At 32.2% G+C, this 22,511-nt stretch overlaps 1 protein-coding gene across 5 annotated transcripts in view; it reads left to right on the top strand.

Moving 5' to 3' along the window:
* The window catches only part of LOC127735000 (limbic system-associated membrane protein-like), a 67,582-nt gene that overhangs the window by 5,569 nt on the left and 39,502 nt on the right, over positions 1-22,511 (top strand). For 3 of the 5 annotated variants that reach the window (XM_052245064.1, XM_052245063.1, XM_052245065.1), the window contains exon 1: positions 4,621-4,708. The exons of 1 other annotated variant lie outside the window; for it this stretch is intronic. In XM_052245064.1, the coding sequence (XP_052101024.1) occupies positions 4,630-4,708 (79 nt within the window). In that variant the 5' untranslated portion in view covers positions 4,621-4,629. Of the gene's footprint in view, positions 1-4,611; positions 4,709-22,511 lie in introns of those variants that run through there. One more of the 5 variants, XM_052245061.1, reaches the window with a different exon arrangement.

Genomic DNA, 22,511 nt, shown 5'->3' with positions numbered 1-22,511 from the left:
AATTGTTTTTATTACTTGCTTTTTGACTATATACATACAGTTTTGTGTTAATATTTCCTTATCTTTACTGTTTCTCGTGACCATTGAACGTTGTCAATTACTACACTCGACTATTAAGACCAGGAACCTTAGGGTGTTGTAATTACTAGACCAATGCATTATACGGGAATATTGCACATTTCATTTTTTATCATTTTTCAACTGTACTGGCCGGTAGCAAGTTACCGTCACCTGACATTGTTAACAGTAACGATAGCTTATCCTAATTAGGACCTACTCTTGTTATTTGGGAAGGTACGCTTACGGGAACATGGCGTCATCGCTTTATAACGTCATCGTCTCTTCAAAGCGTTTCATGATAAAGCAATATTATGAATTTCAAAATTAAACTCTATGATCCTCTTTAGTTACATACGGGTCTAAAATCGCTTTACTGATTTAATTTTAACAAGGGAATGCACTGCTCCAGCCTGAAGTGTGGGATGTCAAAAGTTTGAACGAAAAGAGGAGCATAACCAAATGGGTCTAAGGAGTAGCTAAAACTTCCTCAGACAACATTTTGGAAAAACTTGTATGTAATTAATCATGAAAGTACCGAAATATTTGCAACTGTTAAGATCACCGTAAACTGTTTGAATCAGGACTCGGGCTAAAAAAATCTCAAGGGCCTCTGAAAATTTAGTTGATACTCTATACGTTGAAATTGTGGCACATACTCAATTATATCCTACAGGCAAAATGTATTCTACATAAAATATTAGTGCTACCTTTTTTTAAGATAAGCCGACATCATTTCTTATGCAAAAAAACTTAATCTGATTGATTGATTGGTGTTTAACGCCACTTTCAGCATTGTAGGCTATTTCGTGGAAGTTAGTTTATGTTCGTGGAGGAAGCCAGAGTTCCGGGAGAGAACCATCGACCTTCAGCAGGCAAATTGACAATCTTAGTCAATTAAGATTGGAGTCAAGCACACCTTCCATGTGCGGGGTTCGAACTCACAACCTCGGTTGGACTACTTAGACCACTCGGTCACCGAGGGCCCTAACACTCAAATAATAATGACTATGATAATAAAATGTGTATTTTGGGAAAACCCGTCACATATCATATTATATATAGAGAGTAATATCAAGTTTTGTTATACATCAAATACCGAAGATTCGTGGTTTGTCAAGATTACTGAAATTAACTGTATTGTTTGCTTCATTATTGATTGGCTAAATAGTCACGTCCAAATCCCAATGGAATACGTTTGGACATTTGAACAAAACATGCAATGCATTTTGGGACATATATCAATGTCTGGGAATTATTGAACAATCGTAGATAATAACAATATAAATAATGTAGTAAATATTTCTACTTTCTACGGGGTGTAAAAAAAGTCAGAGGGAATTTCTCCCAAGGTACTACGTAATCACCAATCAGTACTACATTGTCCAATCACAGTGACAGAAACCAATACCAATAACCCAGAAGACGATGGAAAATTGTGAAATTAAACTTATCTATTCTTTTCACTGATTAGTCTAAACAGGTCCAAAATCAATATTTGCACACCTCCGACACGTTCTGTGCATTTACGGATGATGATAATGATTAATTTATTGCATTTTCGGATAATAAAATTCAGATCATTATTATCTTTGTAGTATTTTGCCGTTTGACTAAAATGCGTAGTCGATGTTTGCTTTGAAAGCTTATGTCTTTCTCCCTTGTGTAAAATTATGTCTTTTTTGATCAATGGTTTTATCTACAGTTGGATTTGACTTGTTCTTAGTGTGCCCTTTTGCTCTAGAATATAAGTGACATTTCGCTTTATCGCTACTTCCTTCTCTATAGTTGTTTGGTATTTTGTAATTATTCATACAGTTACTGTAAACCAACTTATTTTCGCGACTTTCGCGAGTAGAAAAATAACGCGAATATAAATCGTCGCATATATGTAAAACTTGGATCTTTCCTTATTAAACTACATAAAGTAAAAAAATTAGAAAATCGCGAAATTAAATAGCCGCGAAGTGGACTAGAAAGGGTAAAACGCGAAATAAAGTATCCGCGAAAATAAGTTGGTTTCCTTATTATTCTTGCTTACGTAATGTTTATATTTCACGCCCTATCATACAAGACACCATGGTTCCATTTATCAACACTCATGATCTAATTCTGATGTATATTTTCTTCATTTAATCAATTTCGATTTCACTATACTAACTGCAATTAACTTATTCAGGGTTCTCGGTGGCCGAGTGGTCTAAGTAGTCAAACTACTGTATCACTAGCTTGTCAACACCGAGGTTGTGAGTTCGAATCCCGGACATGGCAGGTGCGCTCGACGCTAATCTTTATTGACTAGAATTGTCGCAATTGTTGCAAGTTTTAATTATTATAAACTAAGAGGCAGATTGAGAGAATAAGTCTTAAAAACTTTGTTTCTTAGAAAAGAATGGCCAATATAGAAACAAATAAAATATCTTGTCAGTTTAGGAATGGCTAACCATAAGGTGTTAAAAAAACAACACTTTGAACATATTTTTTACGATTTGTAGTCGTGTTTTTAAACAGACTTTAGACATTGAAATAAACTGCGCTCCTTGCCTGGTTCACTTGGCCCTTTATTCGTGTCTTCATGCAGGAGCTTCTTCAGAAGAATGTCAATAAGTTAGTATCACGTACCTATCATATAGATGGTGTCCTCTCTTTGAATAATTCAAAGTTTGGTGATTATATTGATCGATGCGCATCCATCCCATCGAACTTCAAGTAAAGGACAAGTCTGCTTAATATCTTGACATACCTTAGAGATTGATAATGAGTGTCGGTTGAGAACAAAACATTAGCTCAAAAGAGATGATTTCATTCTCCACTTTTTGAATTTTCTACTGTATAGCAACATACCATAGCCACTGCAAATGTAGTATATATCTCCCAGTGTCGTATACTAGTATATCTCCCAGTGTAGTATATATCTCCCAGTGTGGTACATATCTCCCAGTGTGGTATATATCTCGCAGTGTAGTATATACCTCCCAGTTTAGTATATATCTCCCAGTGCAGTATATATCTCTCAGTGTAGAATATATCTCCCAGTGTATTATCTCCCAGTGTAGCATATATCTCCTTGTGTTGTATATATCTCCCAGTGTAGTATATATCTCCCAGTGTATTATCTCCCACTGCAGTATATATCTCCCAGTGTAGTATATTTCTGCCAGGTTAGTATATATTTCCCAGTGTAGTATATATCTCGATCCCAGTGTAGTATTTATCTCCCAGTTGATACGATATACCAGGGTTTGCCTTTCTTATAATGATTTCAGTGGTAAAAAGTAAAATAACAAAAATACCGAACTCCAAGGAAAATTCAAAACGGAAATTCCCTTATCAAATGGCAAAATTAAAAGCTCAAACACATCAAACGAATGGATGTTGCTTCTTTAATTTCTTGTTCTGGAGGATATATTAATGGAACCTAATCAGAAAAGTTTGGATTGTTAATGGAAAGAACGTCATCATTATATCTGAATGTGAAACTAAAGGATCTGGCTTCTTTGATCTTCTTGATTTTGACAATTGTCTGAAGGAACTCCGACTCATAGGAAATAAGAAGATGTCGACAAGGGGAGGAGCACAGTTCGATCGTTCCCATAGGAATGCCGACAATTTGTTGAAAAAGTCTACCTCCAAATTCAACAAATATGTTGTCAATAAAAGGGTAGATGTTTATATACAAAGGAGCATTTGAACCTAGACTTCTTAATTGTAAAGTTAATGTTATCCCTTTGAAAGTTTCTGAACGTCATCATAACATTTTAAAACATCACCGAATGTGACTTATCAACGAGTTATTACTTGCCATGAGCAATATGATAGGTGCCACTAGTAGAGAAAGAACTTATAATCCTACAAGTGTCAACGTATATTTGTTCCGCCTAACAGAAGTTCCCCAGGAAACTTTGTTATAAACAATGCCATAATATATGTTCCTGTTGGAACAAATATAAAATACCATTTAGTCCGTTAGGAACAAATACTGTGATATTTGTTCTAGTGGAAATAATATTACAGAATATTTCTTCCATTTGGATCTTCTACTATGAAGGAACTTATATTTCATGACACAGGAGCAACTAATTTCAACCCCGTTTCCTTGTGAGGTTAGTGTTGCTCAGTCTTTATTGTTATATATGTGTTGTAATTTGTTGCACTTTCATTATTCTTTATGTATCGTTTTTCTTTTAGCTGTGGTGTTGTCGCCTTTAGTTTGTTATTGCCCCTATGTATCTTCTCTCTTTTTTAAATAACGTCTTTATCAATGTCAATGTCTAATTCACATAATCTAGGCTACTGAATTAATAAAAACTATCGAAGAAATGCATTCTTGAACACCAATGCATTGGTGGACAATAAAATGTAGTCACAACGATTCCATTGACAATGGTGACTTACACGTACATTCACAAAAACACTTCACTTTTAAGAACCTACATTCATTAAAACACTATGCTCTCCAATGTAAGATGACACTTGAAGTGCTTTGTTTTTCTCGCTTATTAAAATTGAAAAATATTAAAATATAAGATACCGTCATAAATTTAAATCATTCATTATCGGTGTACGGATACAATGAAGAGATATAGTTTTGTTTTTATTTTTGTGTTTTGGAGTTTTGGCAGTGTGTATGGTCAACGATTCAATCGTACTAGTAAGTATTTTATTTACATTATTTGCAAACAGGTATCCAAATGTATATTTACAAAACAAACCACCACCATTAGAATATGAAATATATCAAATTGTATAATGAAAATAATTATGATTTTTTATTTATCAAAACGCATATTAATAAATACTAAAAAACTCATCAAAGATAATGATTAACCAACAATTTAATATATTTTTGAATAATGCTATGGCAGTAGATGTAATTAAACTGGCTATAGACAATATTTGCGGATTTTCAATCGTCATAAGCAACACAAGTGTAGCCACTGCAAGAACAATAACAGCTTAATCTTCGAAGCAATTGGGCTGATCCCCGGTTTTTGTTTTTTGTTTGTTTATACATCTTTTTTTTATTTAACGTCATGGTTTGTCTTCTTTTCATCTTTGACTATATGCTTTTTGTTCGCCTTAATCATCTTCTAAATTTTGTATATATGAAAATAAGTAGATGTGGTATGATTGTCAATGAGACAACTCTCCAAAAGAGACCAAATGACACAGAAATTAACAACTGTACATGTAGGTCACCTTACGGCCTTCAACGATGAGCATAGCCCATACCGCATAGTCAGCTAAAAAAGGCCCCAAAATGACAAATGTAAAACAATTCAAACGAGAAAACTAACGGCCTAATTTATGTACAAAATAATGAACGAAAAACAAATATGATATACAAAAAACAAACGACAACTACTGAATTACAGGCTCCTGAATTGGGACAGGCACATACAGAATGTGGCGGGGTTAAACATGATAGCGGGCGCCCAACCCTCCCCCTAACCTGGGACAGTGGTGTAACAGTACAACATATGAACAAACTATAAAAATCAGTTGAAAAGGGCTTAACTTGTATGCTTGCATTGTCGCAGAGGTAGCAATCTTTTAGTAAAAGTTCCTTGATGAACATCGCGAACCTCCGATGGGGAACAACAATCGGTGAAGAGAAACTCATTCTTACATTTTGGAAAAGCAGGTTTAATTTTGGAAGAATTCTGTCCTAAAAATTGTTAGTGTGCATGATGGTGCTTTCACATCAATATCCGATATTGTTTGAAAGTATATTAAAAACACTACGACATTGAAAAATAACAAAAACAAAAACCCCAACCCAAAGAAATGCCATTTGAACTGTGTCTGCATTTTGAGTGGATCAGGAACCAATGCCGCTATGTTCACCCAAGGCTTTTGGTCGGGATTGTATCGCAGTTCCAATCTTAAGTTTTATGTGTACTGTTTATATTGTGCATTTTGTTTATTTGTTCGTATGTTTTTCTTTCATTTCTGTTTTTCTTTGACTAATAGGTTTTCATTGCCTCTTGGCATATCATCCCCTTTATTGACCCTCATATTTGTCTTATTGTGACATTTGATAAAAGAGCACAACTTGAAACTTAGTATCGTCTTTGTCAATTGCACTGATAGATATTTCCGCAAAAAATAATACTATGCAAGTTAAATGTTTAGCATTTGGCCTTATATCGACCTTTCAGAGGTCATATGTAACTTTTTGAAATGTGTCACACTATAATTTTTTTCTTCTTTTACTTTTCATAAACAGATTTGAATAAAGTATATGTGGATTGAAATGAGGCAGAGGTGGCTCTCACTCTATATAAAATCTACTTTAATGGCCCTGCCAGATCAGCGTCTTAAGCAATACAATAGGTTTTAGGAATCAATTCAAATAGATTTATACATCAATGTCATTATTTCTAAAAAATCAATGTCCTCTATCGTAGTTCTATAAATCAGTACTGCATCATTAAATCTGTAAATCAATATTTATATACTTTGTAAACGATTTCTAACATATATTTGAGTTGTAGAAAAATATATTTGGAAAAAACGATGTTTTATATTTAGTAAATTACTTACTACCCCAAAAGGGGGGAGAGGTTCTGTGACAATATAATCACTCGCACGAATAACATACACTGACGACCGGGTGCCAGTTCACATACTGGTTGGTAATTTAATAAATGACAAAAATATCCATGATATGTTATTTGGGCCGATGTGTCATACACTTAGGGTACAGTAGTTAACCGATATTCAAATCTCATAAATTGATTAAGACTAAGAGACACATGCATCAATGTATAAAAAACTAGGGGAATAGTATGAACACCAAAAGAAGCGAGACCGGCTGTGTCGACAGGGTACATCAATATTTATACATATACAAATAAGAGGATGTGATATGACTTCCAATCAGATGACGTTGATGTAAGCAACTATAGTTCACAGTATAGTCCATAACAATGAGCAAAACCCATACTGTACAGTCAGCTATAAAAGGCCCCGATAGAACTATATTTGAACAAATTCAAGATAACCAACGGCTGATTAATGACAAAACAATAACCGAAAAACAAATATGACGATCGGCAACCAACGACAACCACTGAATATAAGCTCATGCATGACTGGGGACGGACACATAACGGACACATATATTTGACAAGGAAAACAACTTGAAAGTTATTGTTCAAACGAAACAGCATAGTTTTAATTTACCGTGAATCCGAAATAATTTTTTTCTGAATAATATGTGTGTTTCAGCATTATGTTCAAACTCAAAGAGAGATGGATAATATCTTGTTATTGTGATATACTTTTAATCGTGATTTGCAGGTAATTTTACTGAAAATATTAAATATTCTGGGTTTGTTTTCCAGATATACTCTGTTAATACACATGCGCCGTCAGACAATTTAATTATCGACTGGTCCAAGACCGTATGTTTGGACCGGCTGATGTTCAGTAGATAAATACAAACAATATATATGTATATATATATATATATATATATATATATATAAACAAGTCTAAATTGAAAACAACGTTCAAATCTATGATTGCGTTGGATAAAAATCGCGTGTGCATGCAAAACAATTTTCTTAGTAGAGGGGTCTAAATACAGCACAAACAACATTTTCCAAAAGACCAAAAAAGTGAAAAAGTATATTTTAACAAAATGCATTTGACTAGCATTATATACGTTGTTTTTAATTTAGACTTGTTTATATATATATATATATATATATATGAATATAAGTATAATAATTCCTCCTCAACAACTGTTCAAGTATCATTCCAAACACATGATACGCGTTTGGTTTGAAATGATGTTTGGGTAATTTAAAAGTTGTTTTGTAACAAGCAAAAAGCGAAAGTCTATTGATTTAACTCTTTTCATTCAAATGATCTTTTTAAACAACTTTTTTGTTTACTGAAAGCTTATTGTCGGTTTTTATTTAATTGGTATGAAGAGCGAGAATTATTGAGAAATTCCCTGTTGGAATTTATGTCGAAATTTGCAAAGGTTTTGTATTTTCTAATTTCATTGCTTAGAAAATAAATTGAAAACGTAAACGTAACCACAAAAGAATTCCAATATGATAACTTTTAAAACGAACTTTTAGACTAGTTGGTTGTCATTATTTATCGCTATTTTCTATACATTATTCATAAAGGTGACACATTATACGAAAGGCGTTTAAGCAAAGTAGAATTCTACCTACATACGAACTTTTTTGTGACACCATTGGTCACAAAGGATTTCTTTAATGATCGCTTTGTAGACGCAATGTCTTCCTTCTAATAAACTTAAGGCAATGATATATTTTAGATCTTGAAAGCTGCTTTAAATCATAAGATCTTTATGAGCGTTAATGTATATATCACCGTATGAAGACAGCACTGCAATTTTTCATATTTTAAGGCTTGAACTTTCAATAAGTATTTATCTTGTTTTGTCCACCATTAATCCAAGTGACCATGACATCCATTACTTTGACATCTCCACCCCTATAATGTGGGAAAAAAATCCCACCACCAGTAATGATTCATAATCAACATTTGAAACTGACTGTTTCATTTTCATTTTATTTGTAAGTACTTAAAACAATTTCAGAATGAATAAAAAAACATATCAGATCAATGTCTGCGTCAAAATATCAATTTGTTTGTATTCGGCACGAAACTGTAAAAGGGTTCGGTAAACTTCACCTTTCCCAAGTATGTATAAGTAATGTATTACTTCTGGTTTTGTGGGAGTATGTACATGTATGTTGCTCAGATATTTTTATGTGTGTTGTATAAAGCTGTCTTTAGTTGATATAAACGCCTGTCTTGTTGGTCTAAATTTGACTTTTGGAGTTTTGTTTGTGGCCATTTTTTTTTCTTTTTTCCAAACTTCTATCTGTAATTCAATGCCAGGACACGATATAACATTCGCTAGCGACATGTACTCAGTATAGGTGGACCATACTTTTGATTGCAAGAGGGTGAACGCAAAAATAAAAGATGAAAAACAAATATGATTTTATTGGAAATGCAATGAATTAAAAGAAAGTTTGAATATGAATTGAGTTGATAGGAAAATTTAAATGCATGAAATATAGAACACTTTAATTAATAACTTTTTATACTCTAAAGGTCTACAACAGTATTTGCAAAACGTACTATAAAGTCTTATTACACCAGGTTGTCAAGTTCAGTACTGTTAATGCATATGCTGAATACCGTTTGCTCCTTTTTCTCGAAAGTAAACATAAAAAACTCTATGAAATAAACAGGTCAATTTCAATTCATTTTTAGGACTAGAAACATAGAACGCAAGCGTCGACAAAAACGATTGTTAACATGATGTCTGTTACAACATTTTACTTATCTAACTTGAATGTCAAGTTTGTCGAAGTCAGCGCTCTGTGTTTCCTAGGCCTAAATTTGGTTGAAGTGCAGACGATTTTTATCAACTTTCAGTAAAATCTCTATGTTTGGGTTACCTTAGCCGTATTTGGCACAACTTTTTGAAATTTTGGGTCCTCAATGCTCTTCAACTTTGTACTTGTTTTGGCTTTCTATACTATTTTGATCTGAGCGTCACTGATGAGTCTTATGTAGACGAAACGCGCGTCTGGTGTATCAAATAATAAGCCTGGTACCTTTGATAACTATTTACACCACTGGGTCGATGCCACTGCTGGTGGACGTTTCGTCCCAGAGGGTATCACCAGCCCAGTAGTCAGCACTTCGGTGTTGACATGAATATCAATGATATGGTCATTTTTATAAATTCACTGTTTGCAAAAGTATGAATTATTCGAAATACTAAGGATTTTCTTATCCCAGGCATAGATTACCTTAGCCGTATTTGGCACAACTTTTTTGGAATTTTGGGTCCTCAATGCTCTTCAACTTTGTACTTGTTTTGGCTTTCTAACTATTTTGATCTGAGCGTCACTGATGAGTCTTATGTAGACGAAACGCGCGTCTGGCGTATCAAATTATAAGCTTGGTACCTTTGATAACTATTTGGCCTATTTAGAACCTAAATTTCAACGCTATCAAATAATAGTTTGCCAAAAATAGTTAGATTCTTCTTTACAGGTCTTTCCGTAAACTTAAAACTTCTTTATCGTGAAACATCGTAATTTATAAGCGGATCCAAATATGGCCCTTACCAAACTTACTCCTTTGAGAGTTTAAATAAATTCGGGGCATAAATCTGGGAGCTAAAGCTCCTTCAATTGATTCTTATTTTTGGGGTTTCATTTCTTTGTAACCTTATCACAACTAATACTAAGCAAAATGCGAAAAAAAGACTAATGTATGACTATTGTTTTCCTTAAATGCAAGTTATAAAACATAAATCAACCAATATATTTTCCTAGAGCAAATGTGTAAGGCAGAATTCAACATTATTTATAATAATATATAACAGAATTATAAGGTCTACTGATGTTATTTGCAAGATTTAAAAAAAATTTGAATTCTAGTGGCATAAAATGGCCTTATTATATCTTCTGTTTGAACATAATACTTCGTATTGACATATTGTTTCTTGTAATAAAGAACAAAACTGATGGTCTGATTTCATCTGTTGTGTATTATCATAAGCTTTATACATTCAATTCGCTCAGTTAAATACCAAAACTCCTGAGCTTAGTTGATGCAAATAACGAAAATCAGAAAGTACAATTCTTTTATACAAACAAATGCCCCATGGTATGCGTATTGTACAGAAATAGTTATAAATTTCACATGCTGTGATACAATAGGAGTAATCTATTTCAATTTTCCTATTCAAATAATAATGAAACTAATGTACGAGTAAATTGCTATGTAGCGTATATATGCCTTGCAATTGAAACTTCGTATGAGCAATTTTATAATTAAGCAGAGGATAACGGTCGATAGCGGATGTAGTTAACTACAACAAAGTAACAGCTAGTATGATTACGGAATCTTTGACATATAAAACTACAATTCTGTAATTCAAACTTTTATATTTGAAATATTGTGGCTTGCCCTTGTATGTCTATTGTATATTATCGTAAATTGATGAAGGCGGGATACGATATTGATGGTATTCAAGTAAACCTAGGCATAACCAGGAAATCAAAGGAGAAATTATATTATGACTGCTTCTCATCTTGAAAGATAGTGAAAAAACTCATCAAAGATAACAGGCTTGTAATTTTGTACGCGCCAGTCGCGCTTTTCGTCTCTAAAAGACTCATCATTGACGCTCGAATGAAAAAAGTTGAAAGGCCAAACAAAGTACGAAAGTTGTTTTCAAACTTTTGCATCTTATAATGATATCTAAAGAGAGACAATTTCAATTGATAACGACCTTTTTTGCACTACTCTGTATGCAAAAATACCCGACTTCCACTACAAAATGAATAAAAGATGTTAGGTGTACAAGCCAGAATTGTTTGGTCAGTTGATATCATCTTAATGTTCACCGAACTAAATAATTCACATACATATCAACGGTCTACATAACGCCATTGTTCGACTTATAGTAAGTTAGGTTTTCTTCTCTAAAGAAATATCAATAATTCAAATATTGCACCGAGTGTGTTAATATAGCAGCCGTACTAACCTTATTTATTGGCAGACCCCTCTCGATCAATCTGATCATAAAAGCATTTGTTACAGTATGTACAAGAACAAGACAAAGACAAGAAGTAGTATCGACAAAGATAAACAATAACAAATAAATATCACGTTAACAAAACTGAAAAATTAAATAAGACGGGTATATTCACTACACTTTGTACTTTTGTGGAATATAAAAGTGGTAAACATATAAAATATCAATGTAAGCATAAACTTTCAACAAATCACTTTTATCATTATTATAATAATCATCATTATTAGAATTATTTCTGTAATTATTTTTAATAATCAGTAAGTTATTTAAACGCTCGGTTTTTAATATTTACTGCAGTATACAGTTTATCTGAACATAAAGAATAAACTTGCAAAATTAGTTCATGGTAACATGTTTTTCTTAATTTAAGAATATTCAAATGTTGACACATGCTTTCATGATGTTAGTTTGTATCACATACCGAAATGTGTCAAGTAAATATGGAACCAGTTTAATGAAAGAAATTGACGCGACACAAAATTGAAAATAATTATATGCACGGTTTTTATTCGTTTGATAAAAAATCTATTAGACGTATCTTTTAACTTTTGCAACAACTTTGACATATTACGAACCAAGTGCATACTTTGCCAGTTTTTTTTCTAGTAAGGTATTAAAATTGAAATGATAGACAACCACCTGTTTGACAAGGTTGTTGATAATATGCATGCAATATGTACTTCAATAATTTTACAAGTTTTTTTTATCAAATTTTATCTGTAGTGTACTTCTTCTGAATGCCATATTCCTGTTCTATTTCATTTAATTCAAACAGTAACAGTTTAATGAATATATGATAAACACTGTACTATAGATATTCGTAGTAATATAAAAGAAAGACAGTTCAGAATGTTCGGTTTTGACATTTTCAAGTTTTTCACAATATTTTGTGATTCCTCCTGACAACCCTTTATTTGTCAACATGAAAAATGTCTCATACATACTTCTGGTGTTATTATCTTTTTAAAATTCTTTTTATACTTAATATATAATTTAGATAGATTATAACATTTTTGTCTTGTCGCATATTGTAGATGAAAAATGCAGCGAAGTCTTTTTTCCGCAATATATCGTAACTCTTGTTTTATAAAAACAACAACGTACCCTATCTTTTTTATATTATTGTAAATATATTTCACATTGAATCTATAAGTCTAGTGAACACGAGTCATCTTTGAAAATGTTATTATATTGTAATTCAGCAGCGAGCATCCTTTTTAATTCATGCAAAATATGAACATGTAAAATTATAGATAAAATACCTTGTACCTCATTTCCATTTCGAATAACAAACGTTCTTCATAAGCATCTCTATATTTATTAATATCGGAACTGATATGAAACCCTTTCTCGAAAGATTTATATATGATTTGTACACAAATCTTGTTGACATTTTTCTAATCTTCGCCTCTTTAAACAATTAAAAGACCATGAATCGTTAAGGAATTTATTTAAGCCATATATTGCATGAGAATTGATGGGGGAAATTCTGCTTTTAATCATTGCTCTTAATTGCAGCGAACTTGTATTTCTTCCCAGAAATGAAGAACAATTCGAAGTCAAACTAGTCTATAATTTTATTGTCAACGGAAACTCGGGCGTTCAACTCTCTTGAAAGTCTTGTATTACATCATTGTCAGTTGGTATTTAGTGTATAGTTGTCTCAATGGCAATCTTTCAACATCTCATTATTTTCTATATTTTAAACAACATGGAAAATACCCGGACAATGTCTCGTATCTCAAATAACTGATTGTTGATTTTCTCCGCCTTTAATATTTTCTTATCTTCATCAGATATCAGAATAATAAATCAAACAGATGCCTCTGTCTTAGATATCTAATACCAAAATAAGACAACAAATCATAGTCTTCATAAAAAGATCATTGCAGCATGATATTGCATCCGGATTAGTCATTCCGTCATTCACTTCATATTTAGTGCTTCTGACTGCCATATAATTGATACACGTCAATCATCCGCCATTCTAAATTTGTTTCTTCTCTAATTTGCCTATTTGGTTAATGTCTCGGACTCCAAATGGAATATAATAATAACTGCTTTGTCAGTAACTTTGTGTCATGAGATGATGTTAAACCATTTACAAAACAAATTTATTGCGATCTAGAAAATGTGATCCCTTATCTAGCTTTTCTTCTCTACTTCATGAACTTTTCTTTAAACTGTCAGATATAGCAAAATGATATTAATTTTGAAAATGATTTTTAGGGAAGAGCGCTCATAAAGATTTTTTCGTTCGAATTGTTTCACATTTGTTCATGTAGGGTGGGAGAGGCCGGCTTTTATACCCGACTATACGGTTTTTGTATAGTTTCTGTATCGTTCTTTGAATATTCATATTAAGTTCTGTTCACCAATTAGCTAGTTAAGCATCTTTTACCTATAATTTAAACAATCCAAATAAGCAAGTAATAAGCTACCTTTATCTTAATTACTAGACCAAAAATATATCAGTTATAAACCCCTATCACGGAAATTCTCCCCAAACACTGATCAACAATCTTTATATTTTTAATTGCCATGCGGTATTTTACATTCACGTAAAGCCTATATCTCTAATTGGCAATTTTATTATTCAAATCTCGATGAATTTTGGCCAGATTTTTACACATGGACACATTTGGACACATGATCTTTTTTTGACAACGTTGTCTACGAATAAAGAAGTTATGACAATGTGTGTTCAGTGAAGTATTATGGGATACTTCTCACGATCGTTTGATGAAGATACAGTTAGAGTAATGAAAAGTATACGAAGAACACACAAGGAGACAGGAAATGAAGAAGACTTTTTTGTAAAATGAAAGAACAATACGTGTGGATCAAAAGGGGATATTGTTTTACAGAAACGTGACAGCTATCAAACATCTTCACGAAATCAAAATTAGATAAGTCTTACAACTGTTATTTACAAAAGGCTTGAAAAAGTCCTCTTGGATGCTTAATTTCAGACGCAATATTTCTTGATTTACACACCATTCATCAACATAAAAAATGTGGGATATACTTCCATGAGACAGTAATCCAACGAATCAAACCAAGACATTTAGAGGTTTTGGATTACGTATGCGGTCTGTCAGGTTTCCGGTGGACAGAATACTAGCATTTTATCCAATATTTATTAATATTTGACCAATGTGAAAAGTAAAATCACAAAAATACTGAACTCCGAGGAAAATTCAAAACGGAAAGTCCCTAATCAAATGACAAAATCAAATGATAAAACACATCAAACGAATGGACAACAACTGTCATATTCCTGACTTGGTACAGGCTGATTGGTTACTGATTAAAGTTTATAAGATTTGTCCACGTTCAAAATATCACTGAACATATGCTGTTTTGTTTCGACATGCTTTCCAGTTATGAAGGCCTAGGATCGAAATTCTACACACGTACAATATTTGTTGGAGTGTTCACTTAATAACATTCATCGTCTTTTCCGCTTGTATATGTCTCTGCTGGGAAACATCAAACGTCGAACACTTAAGTCAAGCTGAAGATAAAATACCACATAGAAGAATAAATGTGATCAAAATTGTCAGTCTGATAATGAAACTGACAGTTTAGACATCATTAAAAGGCAATGATATCAATGAATAAGATTATAATTGCACTTTCAATAATATTATTGAAATGTCTATTTCTTCTTCTTTTGTATTACACTCGAATGTGTTCTTATATTTGGTTACATTGAGGGCAAACAACCGCCATTTATTTTTGTCTTTTGAAATGATTTCTTTCTTATGTTTATACTTCTCGGTTTTACTTGTTTCTCTTTCTATATGTCTGTATCTTACATTATATTCAATTTGATGTAATCTATAAGACATTTTTTTAGGGGGGGGGGGGGGGGGAGGGAGGATTTAGAAAATGAATATCTTGTCCGGCTGAGAACTGGAAATAAATAATATTGCCCGAGACAGAATGAAAATGAATATTCTGCAACACAAAAGTCAGGATTTAAATGTGCACAAAAGTGCTGGAAAATAAATGAATTTTGTAAACGACGAAGATTCTGTAAACCAAAATGCAGGATTTAACTGTGTACAAAAGTGAAAAATAAATAAATTTGGATGAAACTGAATATTCTGTTACACAAAATGCAGGAGCTAAATGTGTACAAAAGTGAAAATAAATAAATTTGGATGAAAATGAATATTCTGCAACAACCGTTCTTATTTTCATCCTGCACGTTGGTCTTCTTCTTCTAAATGAAGCTTTTTCCCCCTTTCTTCTTTCTTTAGTTTACTTGTGTATCTTTCTATGACATTATTTAGCTCAATGTTGTGGTCGGGGATCTAAATAACCATTATTTTCATGTGAACACAGTTTTTAGAGTAGTTCTTTAGTAGTTCTAATGACTTTGATTTAATTAATTGTGAATACTTGCGCTATAATTATATTTATATAAATACATTGTATATAGATATAAGAAGATGTGGTATGAGTGCCAATGAGACAACTCTCCATCTAAGTCAAAATTTATAAAAGTAAACCATTATAGGTCACAGTACGGTCTTCAACACGGAGCCTTGGCTCACACCGAACAGTAAGCTATAAAGGGCCCCAAAAAATTACTAGTGTAAAACCATTCAAACGGGAAAACCAACGGTCTAATCTATATAAAAAACGAGAAACGAGAAACACTTATGAACCACATCAACAAACGACAACTACTGAACATCAGATTCCTGACTTAGGACAGGTGCAAACAAATGCAGCGGGTTTAAACGTTTTAATGGTACCAAACCTTCACCCTTTTTCTGAAACAATAGTGTAACATCACAACATAGAAAGACACATTATAAAATATCAACTGAAATAGCTTAACTCAATCAAAGGACATATTAACACCATTGAACATACACTGAACACATAAATATGACCTATGACACAATGTAAATACAAAATAAATAAACTAAGGGAAGAATAATAAAAGTAACATGTTATATCGGTAAAATGTTAATTGTGTATATATATGGCATTGTTGAAATTTCTTGTTATCCTCATTCTTTCATTCGTCTTTCATCCCATTTCTCTCAAATCTTGAGATCTTTTCGCTACTTGATCCCTATGTTGAATGCATAATCTATCGTTTTCTACAACTAATTTAACAGTTTCAAGAAAGATCACTTTATAAGGATAAGTATAAGTTGTATCATTAGACTCGTTCATATATTCACTGAAATAGTAAAAATTTAATATGCTTTTGAAGTACTGAATACATATATTGTATGTTCAAATTCGTTCCATCAAATCGCTAATAATTCTGTAATATGTTGACCAAAGTAGTTTGCTTTCTCCTCTTATTGTTCAAATCACAATATATTCTTCGAATTATGATACATTTCGCGACACTAATTCATGCACAAAATATGAAAATGATTGGCTGTTACGGACATTTCCAATATAAGTTTCAATATGGTACTAATAATATTATTGACATTCGGGTCATCTCCGTCTGAATTGTTTCATCGTTATCATGATACAACCTATGGTTAATCAACTATATGCAGCTATATCATTTACATGAAAACGACAACGGTGTCAAGTAACTAATTAAACCCTGTCAATCAATAACAACTCCTAATTCATACCAGCTTGAACATCGGAATTTTGATATCCAAAAATGATTTATGACTGTTGGCTATCTTTTTTTTATACGTTATAAAAGAATGTTTGTATTTGTTCAATTAAATTGGTTTTTAACATAGAATAATCATTAAGAAATACCAAGGTTGTATGAGATCATACAACCTCCTTGGAAATACCAAAGGTTATTCTAACAGACTTGATTTTTGTATATAAATCCTCAATAAAATTTGTGTACCCTACCAGTCGTGTCCAAATTCAAACCATAATATAAGGTCCTAAATAGAACGTCAATCACCGTCTGAGGTCAATATAACTGAGACCATTTATCATACTAGAAGGAACTTACTTTTACTTTAAATAAATCTAAAATTAAAAGGCGATATTTTGTATTTTCTTGATTTTGACGTTTCATACGATTTTTAGTACTTATTGTTAATTTTTTTTTAACGATGAAGTTCCATTGTTCTCTTTTTCATAAATTTCACAACGGGTTCGCTATGTCCGTGTATACGGTAACGTTTTAGATTTCAATAACCGCAATTCTTCCATTGATTCGGATTGGAGGAAAGACTTATTTTTGAGGTATATCTTTTGTTCTTCCATTGATTCTGATCAGGGGAGAGACTTAAGTAATCTAAACAACAAGTTGCTTTCTTAAAAAAAAAGAAAAGCAACACGTGAACCCGAGACCGCTGACTGGTCACCAAAAAATTCTTGCTTAATTTTTGTTTGCTTTTGATTTGAACTAAATCACTGTGAATAAAATAAGATAATAATGATGATAAAACACCTTCATTGAAAATATGTACTTGTGTTTAGATTCCTGCACAAGTCAATTGAAAGCAATGTTGGATAGTTGTGAATAGAAAAGTGTAAATATACTGCTACTATTTGAATTTACATTTTTAGGCTTGACTATTTTATTTATTACTTGGGAGTGTACATAATTTTTTCATAATCCTATTGCAAATCCTAGTTTCTGCAAACCGGATGTCTAATGAAAATTGCATTTATTTTATCTTTTATCATATCTTCATATTTTATCTTCATCAATTATTCTTATACTCGTTATGGAAGCTGTCTGTACTCATGGTTGATGTCGTATAGATAAATTTAAAATCCAATTTCCAGGTGAAGTGAAACCCTGTGGCATGCAACTTGTAAGAAGGTTTATTTTTCTTGAGAGTAACAAACCAGCTTCATTGGGACCTCTTGCATACTGACAATTATTTCTGTTTCATAAAACATCTCAAATTTTAAGGATTGCCTGAAGTTACTTAAATCAATCCAAATATTCTACAGGAAAACTTGGTTTTGAAGAATATCTTGTTTCAGAAGTTTTATGAATACCTGAACATACTCTCAAAAGAACCAATTTATATATAAAGATATATAAATATAAAACGATACCAGGATCAAAATGTTGTACGCCAGACGCGAGTTCAGTCTACAAAAGAATCATCAGTGACGCTCGATTAAAAAAAAGTTAAAAATGCCAAATAAAGTACGAAGTTGAAAGGAATTGAGGACCCAAAATTTCGAAATAAAGGTTTTGCCGAATACATCTAAGGTAGAATATTCTCGGGGTAGGAAATCCTTAGCATTTCAAAAATGTCAAAGTTTATAATAGGACAGTCACTCAAAACAAAAAAAAAACAGAACGAGAAACAGCTATGAGGTCATAATACCGTAAGTAATCATGACCATGCTTGAAAGTCATGTGTCAAGCTCTTACTGCCGTGTCATGAATTTAGATAAGAAAAGAGAAAATTCACAGTCGCGAGTGAAACGAATATTTATGCATGCACGTGGTTTTTTTGCGCAAAAAAAATAGTAAATAGAAAGCATACGTATACTGATACTCTAGATAAGAATACGCATTTGCATCATCACATATATCAACCTTGGCTCAAATCTAATTTTTAATAGTTGAATTCGGATGTCAAACTACCGACCTCAAGAGTTTTGACTCCGCCTTCATTGCCATTTAATCCGGAATTTGTGTGAACGCAACCCGTTAGTGTGTCGTGTGAACAGGGTGATGTATAATGTAAATGAACCAAGACATGTAGGATAGCTGGTCAACACAATGAATACAATTTTCAAAATCGTACCAAATTGCAAAGATTTAGATGCTATAACATTAAACTATTAAAAAACCAAAAAAAAGAATTGAAATTTAATTATTAAAAATGAGAATGGAAACGGGGAATGTGTCAAAGAGACAACAACCCGACCAAAGAGCAGAAAACACCCCAGGACCACCAATGGGTCTTCAACACAGCGAGAAAATCCCGCACCCGGAGGCAAGCTTCAGCTGGCCCCTGAACAAAAATGTGTACTATAGTTCATAGAAAACGGACGTCACACTAAACTCCGAAACATATAAATGAGCCGAAATTAAAAAAAACATACAAGACTAGCAATGGCCAGGGGTTCCTGACTTGGGACAGGCGCAAAAATGCGGCGGGGTTAAACATGTTTTGTGAGATCTCAACCATCCCCCTATACCTCTAGCCAATGTAGAATAAACAAACACACAGCAATACGCACAGTAAAACTCAGCTTAAAAAGAAGTCCGAGTCCGATGTTAGAATAGGTAACAGAAGAAACTAAGCTATTCCTGTTAATGAATCTTTTCCGAAAATTTAGATATCAATATATAATATAATATATAATATATAATATATAATATATAATATATAATATATAAAATATAATATATATATAATATATAATATATAATATCAATAAAACACAAATGTCGAGTATTTACTGATGGACATTTTATTCATCAACTCAATCTCTTCTTAAACTCTAACTTTCTACTATATTGCTATACAAAATATAAGCAGAGATTTATAAATCCATACTAAAACAGTATAAAATAATTTAAAAAAAAAGTAGTAATTAATTTTTTTTATGATTACTGTAAATTCATTCACTACCGTTTAAAATTTAGATACTAACTAATGTATACGCATCCCTACTCATTGGTGCTCATATGTTGCATATCATTTTCATAAATGTATTCATTGTTCAAACCCATTGGACATGATACACGTATATATAACATTTTTAATTATATTCTATTAAGGATAAATTTAGTCTCAGTTTAAACTTAATAATTTTGATAAATATTCTCTTGGTCTGGTAGTATCTTATAATGAAATCAAATGTTTTTGACAGAATACAAAATATCACGTGATAAACGTTCAGAAATAATCAGTTTATTATGAGACATTATATATTAATAAACTATTCCCAGGTTTATTGTAACAATGCACAACAGCACGCTGTCTTAAAACTACACACACAAACACGTACAGAGACCGTCTCAAAGCATGACTTATATAATTGCGTTAACATTTTACTTGATATTTAATAAATATTCGCATTCTTAAAAACACATATGTTTTGTCAAAAGGCAAACAGGTTCTAACATATAAATGATTTTTTGACTGCAACCTAGTCTTTATTTCTTTACTTTCCGATCTACCAATGAACTTTGATTGTTGAAATATAAAATGTCACGTGGTAGCCTATCCATAGAGGGACTGTATCAAAGACATAGATAACTATCTGTATAAATGATCGAACATTTTCGAGAAGTAACAAGAATCTTGTTTCCGGAAATATCCGAATGGCCCATAGAAGCTACCAAAAACTCACCAATATATAGGCGTGAACCCAAAAAAGTTTAATACACATGCAGTAACATGGCCATTGAAAAAATCTCATCAATGGTCGTCAACTTCTCTTGGTGTTTTCGTATATAAAGACTTAAATGTTGCTCTCAGATATTTGTTTCACCATCGAATTAATAAACATGTTGTCCAGATTAGGGCGCATAAGTTAGAACTTATCATACAGTGTGAGAGCTTGGCCTTTGCTGAATGCCGCATGGTAACTTATGCGTATTTAGGATATTTGATATTTTATCGCGTAATTCATTTCATTCAATATTACAGACTATTCAAATACATTTTTAAGTTATTCGGAAAACTCATTTGAACAATGATAATTCTCGATTTAACTTACATTTGTGTACCTTTGGATTGTACATACATGTACGGGATACGTAAATTACAAATTGCGTTCATTTTTTCAAAGAATTTTCTTTAATAGATCTTGATAGTAAGATCAGATAAACTTGTTACCGTGTGTATAATGAAATGTTCAAACTAATCGTTTCATAGGCTAATTTCTAATGGAAGCTTGTCCTTTATAAATTCCATTTGTGTTTAATTCCTACAAAATAGGGCAAATTTTTACTATTCTTGAAATTATCGTGCATTCACCAAAACTTCTTTAAACCGGAATCCGTTTGTATTTACGCTAATAAACAAAGTGTAGAAGTCAGCCGAGAACCAGCATACAACTTTTGTTACTGTATACGTCCATCACTTTGAAATATTTTAAGTTTATTTGCTGCGAAACCATGATACCTCTTATGGTCCTTTTAGTGTTTTGGGTGATGTGCAGCCTATCGTAAAAAAAAATTGTGAACAGGACCATGGAGCTACGGTTCCGAAACCAACATATATATGAACACTTTTCAAAAAATTTCGGACGAACCAGATTTATAAAATTTTATTTTTGTTTTTATAGTGATTTTGGATATATATCTCAAAGAATATTTTAGCGGTTATTTCTTGACAAAGATACTTAACGTTATCTTAAACACTTAAAAAAACTGCATGAACGGGAAAAATAAAAGAAGTTCCCGAGTTCCATTTACAAAAAGAGAAATAGATTTCTGATTGAATTAAGTAATTAAAACCAATATTTCATTGTTATATTTCAAATGTACACAAACACCTGTATGGAACCCGATAATAACAAAATATAATTAGTCCACATGCATTGTATTAATCAAACATACAAATAATTATCAATGGGGCTTGTGCTCTTTTGTAATCTGCTAAATATCAATAATTCTATGATGACTAGAAACGTGGTTACGCAAAAATAGCAACACATTCATTGATTTGTTCGAACTGTATTGCTAATCGTTTCAAAGGGTTTGAAGCATAGCTAAAGGAATATTTCCACACCCACATTAATTTTGGAAATCAGTTTTGATCTTAAACTATTAAAATTTTCCTTACAATATGTTTAATCAAACGATGCAAAAATTGATAAACTGCCAAAGTTATTTTGTTTCTATCAATTTTAATCCATTCTAGATATTCCTTTGATGACAATAAAAAAATTT

The sequence above is a fragment of the Mytilus californianus genome, unplaced genomic scaffold (genome assembly GCF_021869535.1).
Source record: "Mytilus californianus isolate M0D057914Y unplaced genomic scaffold, xbMytCali1.0.p SCAF_3, whole genome shotgun sequence".
Lineage (NCBI taxonomy): Eukaryota > Metazoa > Mollusca > Bivalvia > Mytilida > Mytilidae > Mytilus > Mytilus californianus.
The sequence above is the reverse complement of the archived record's forward strand: the minus strand, read 5'-3'. Positions and strand labels throughout refer to the sequence as shown.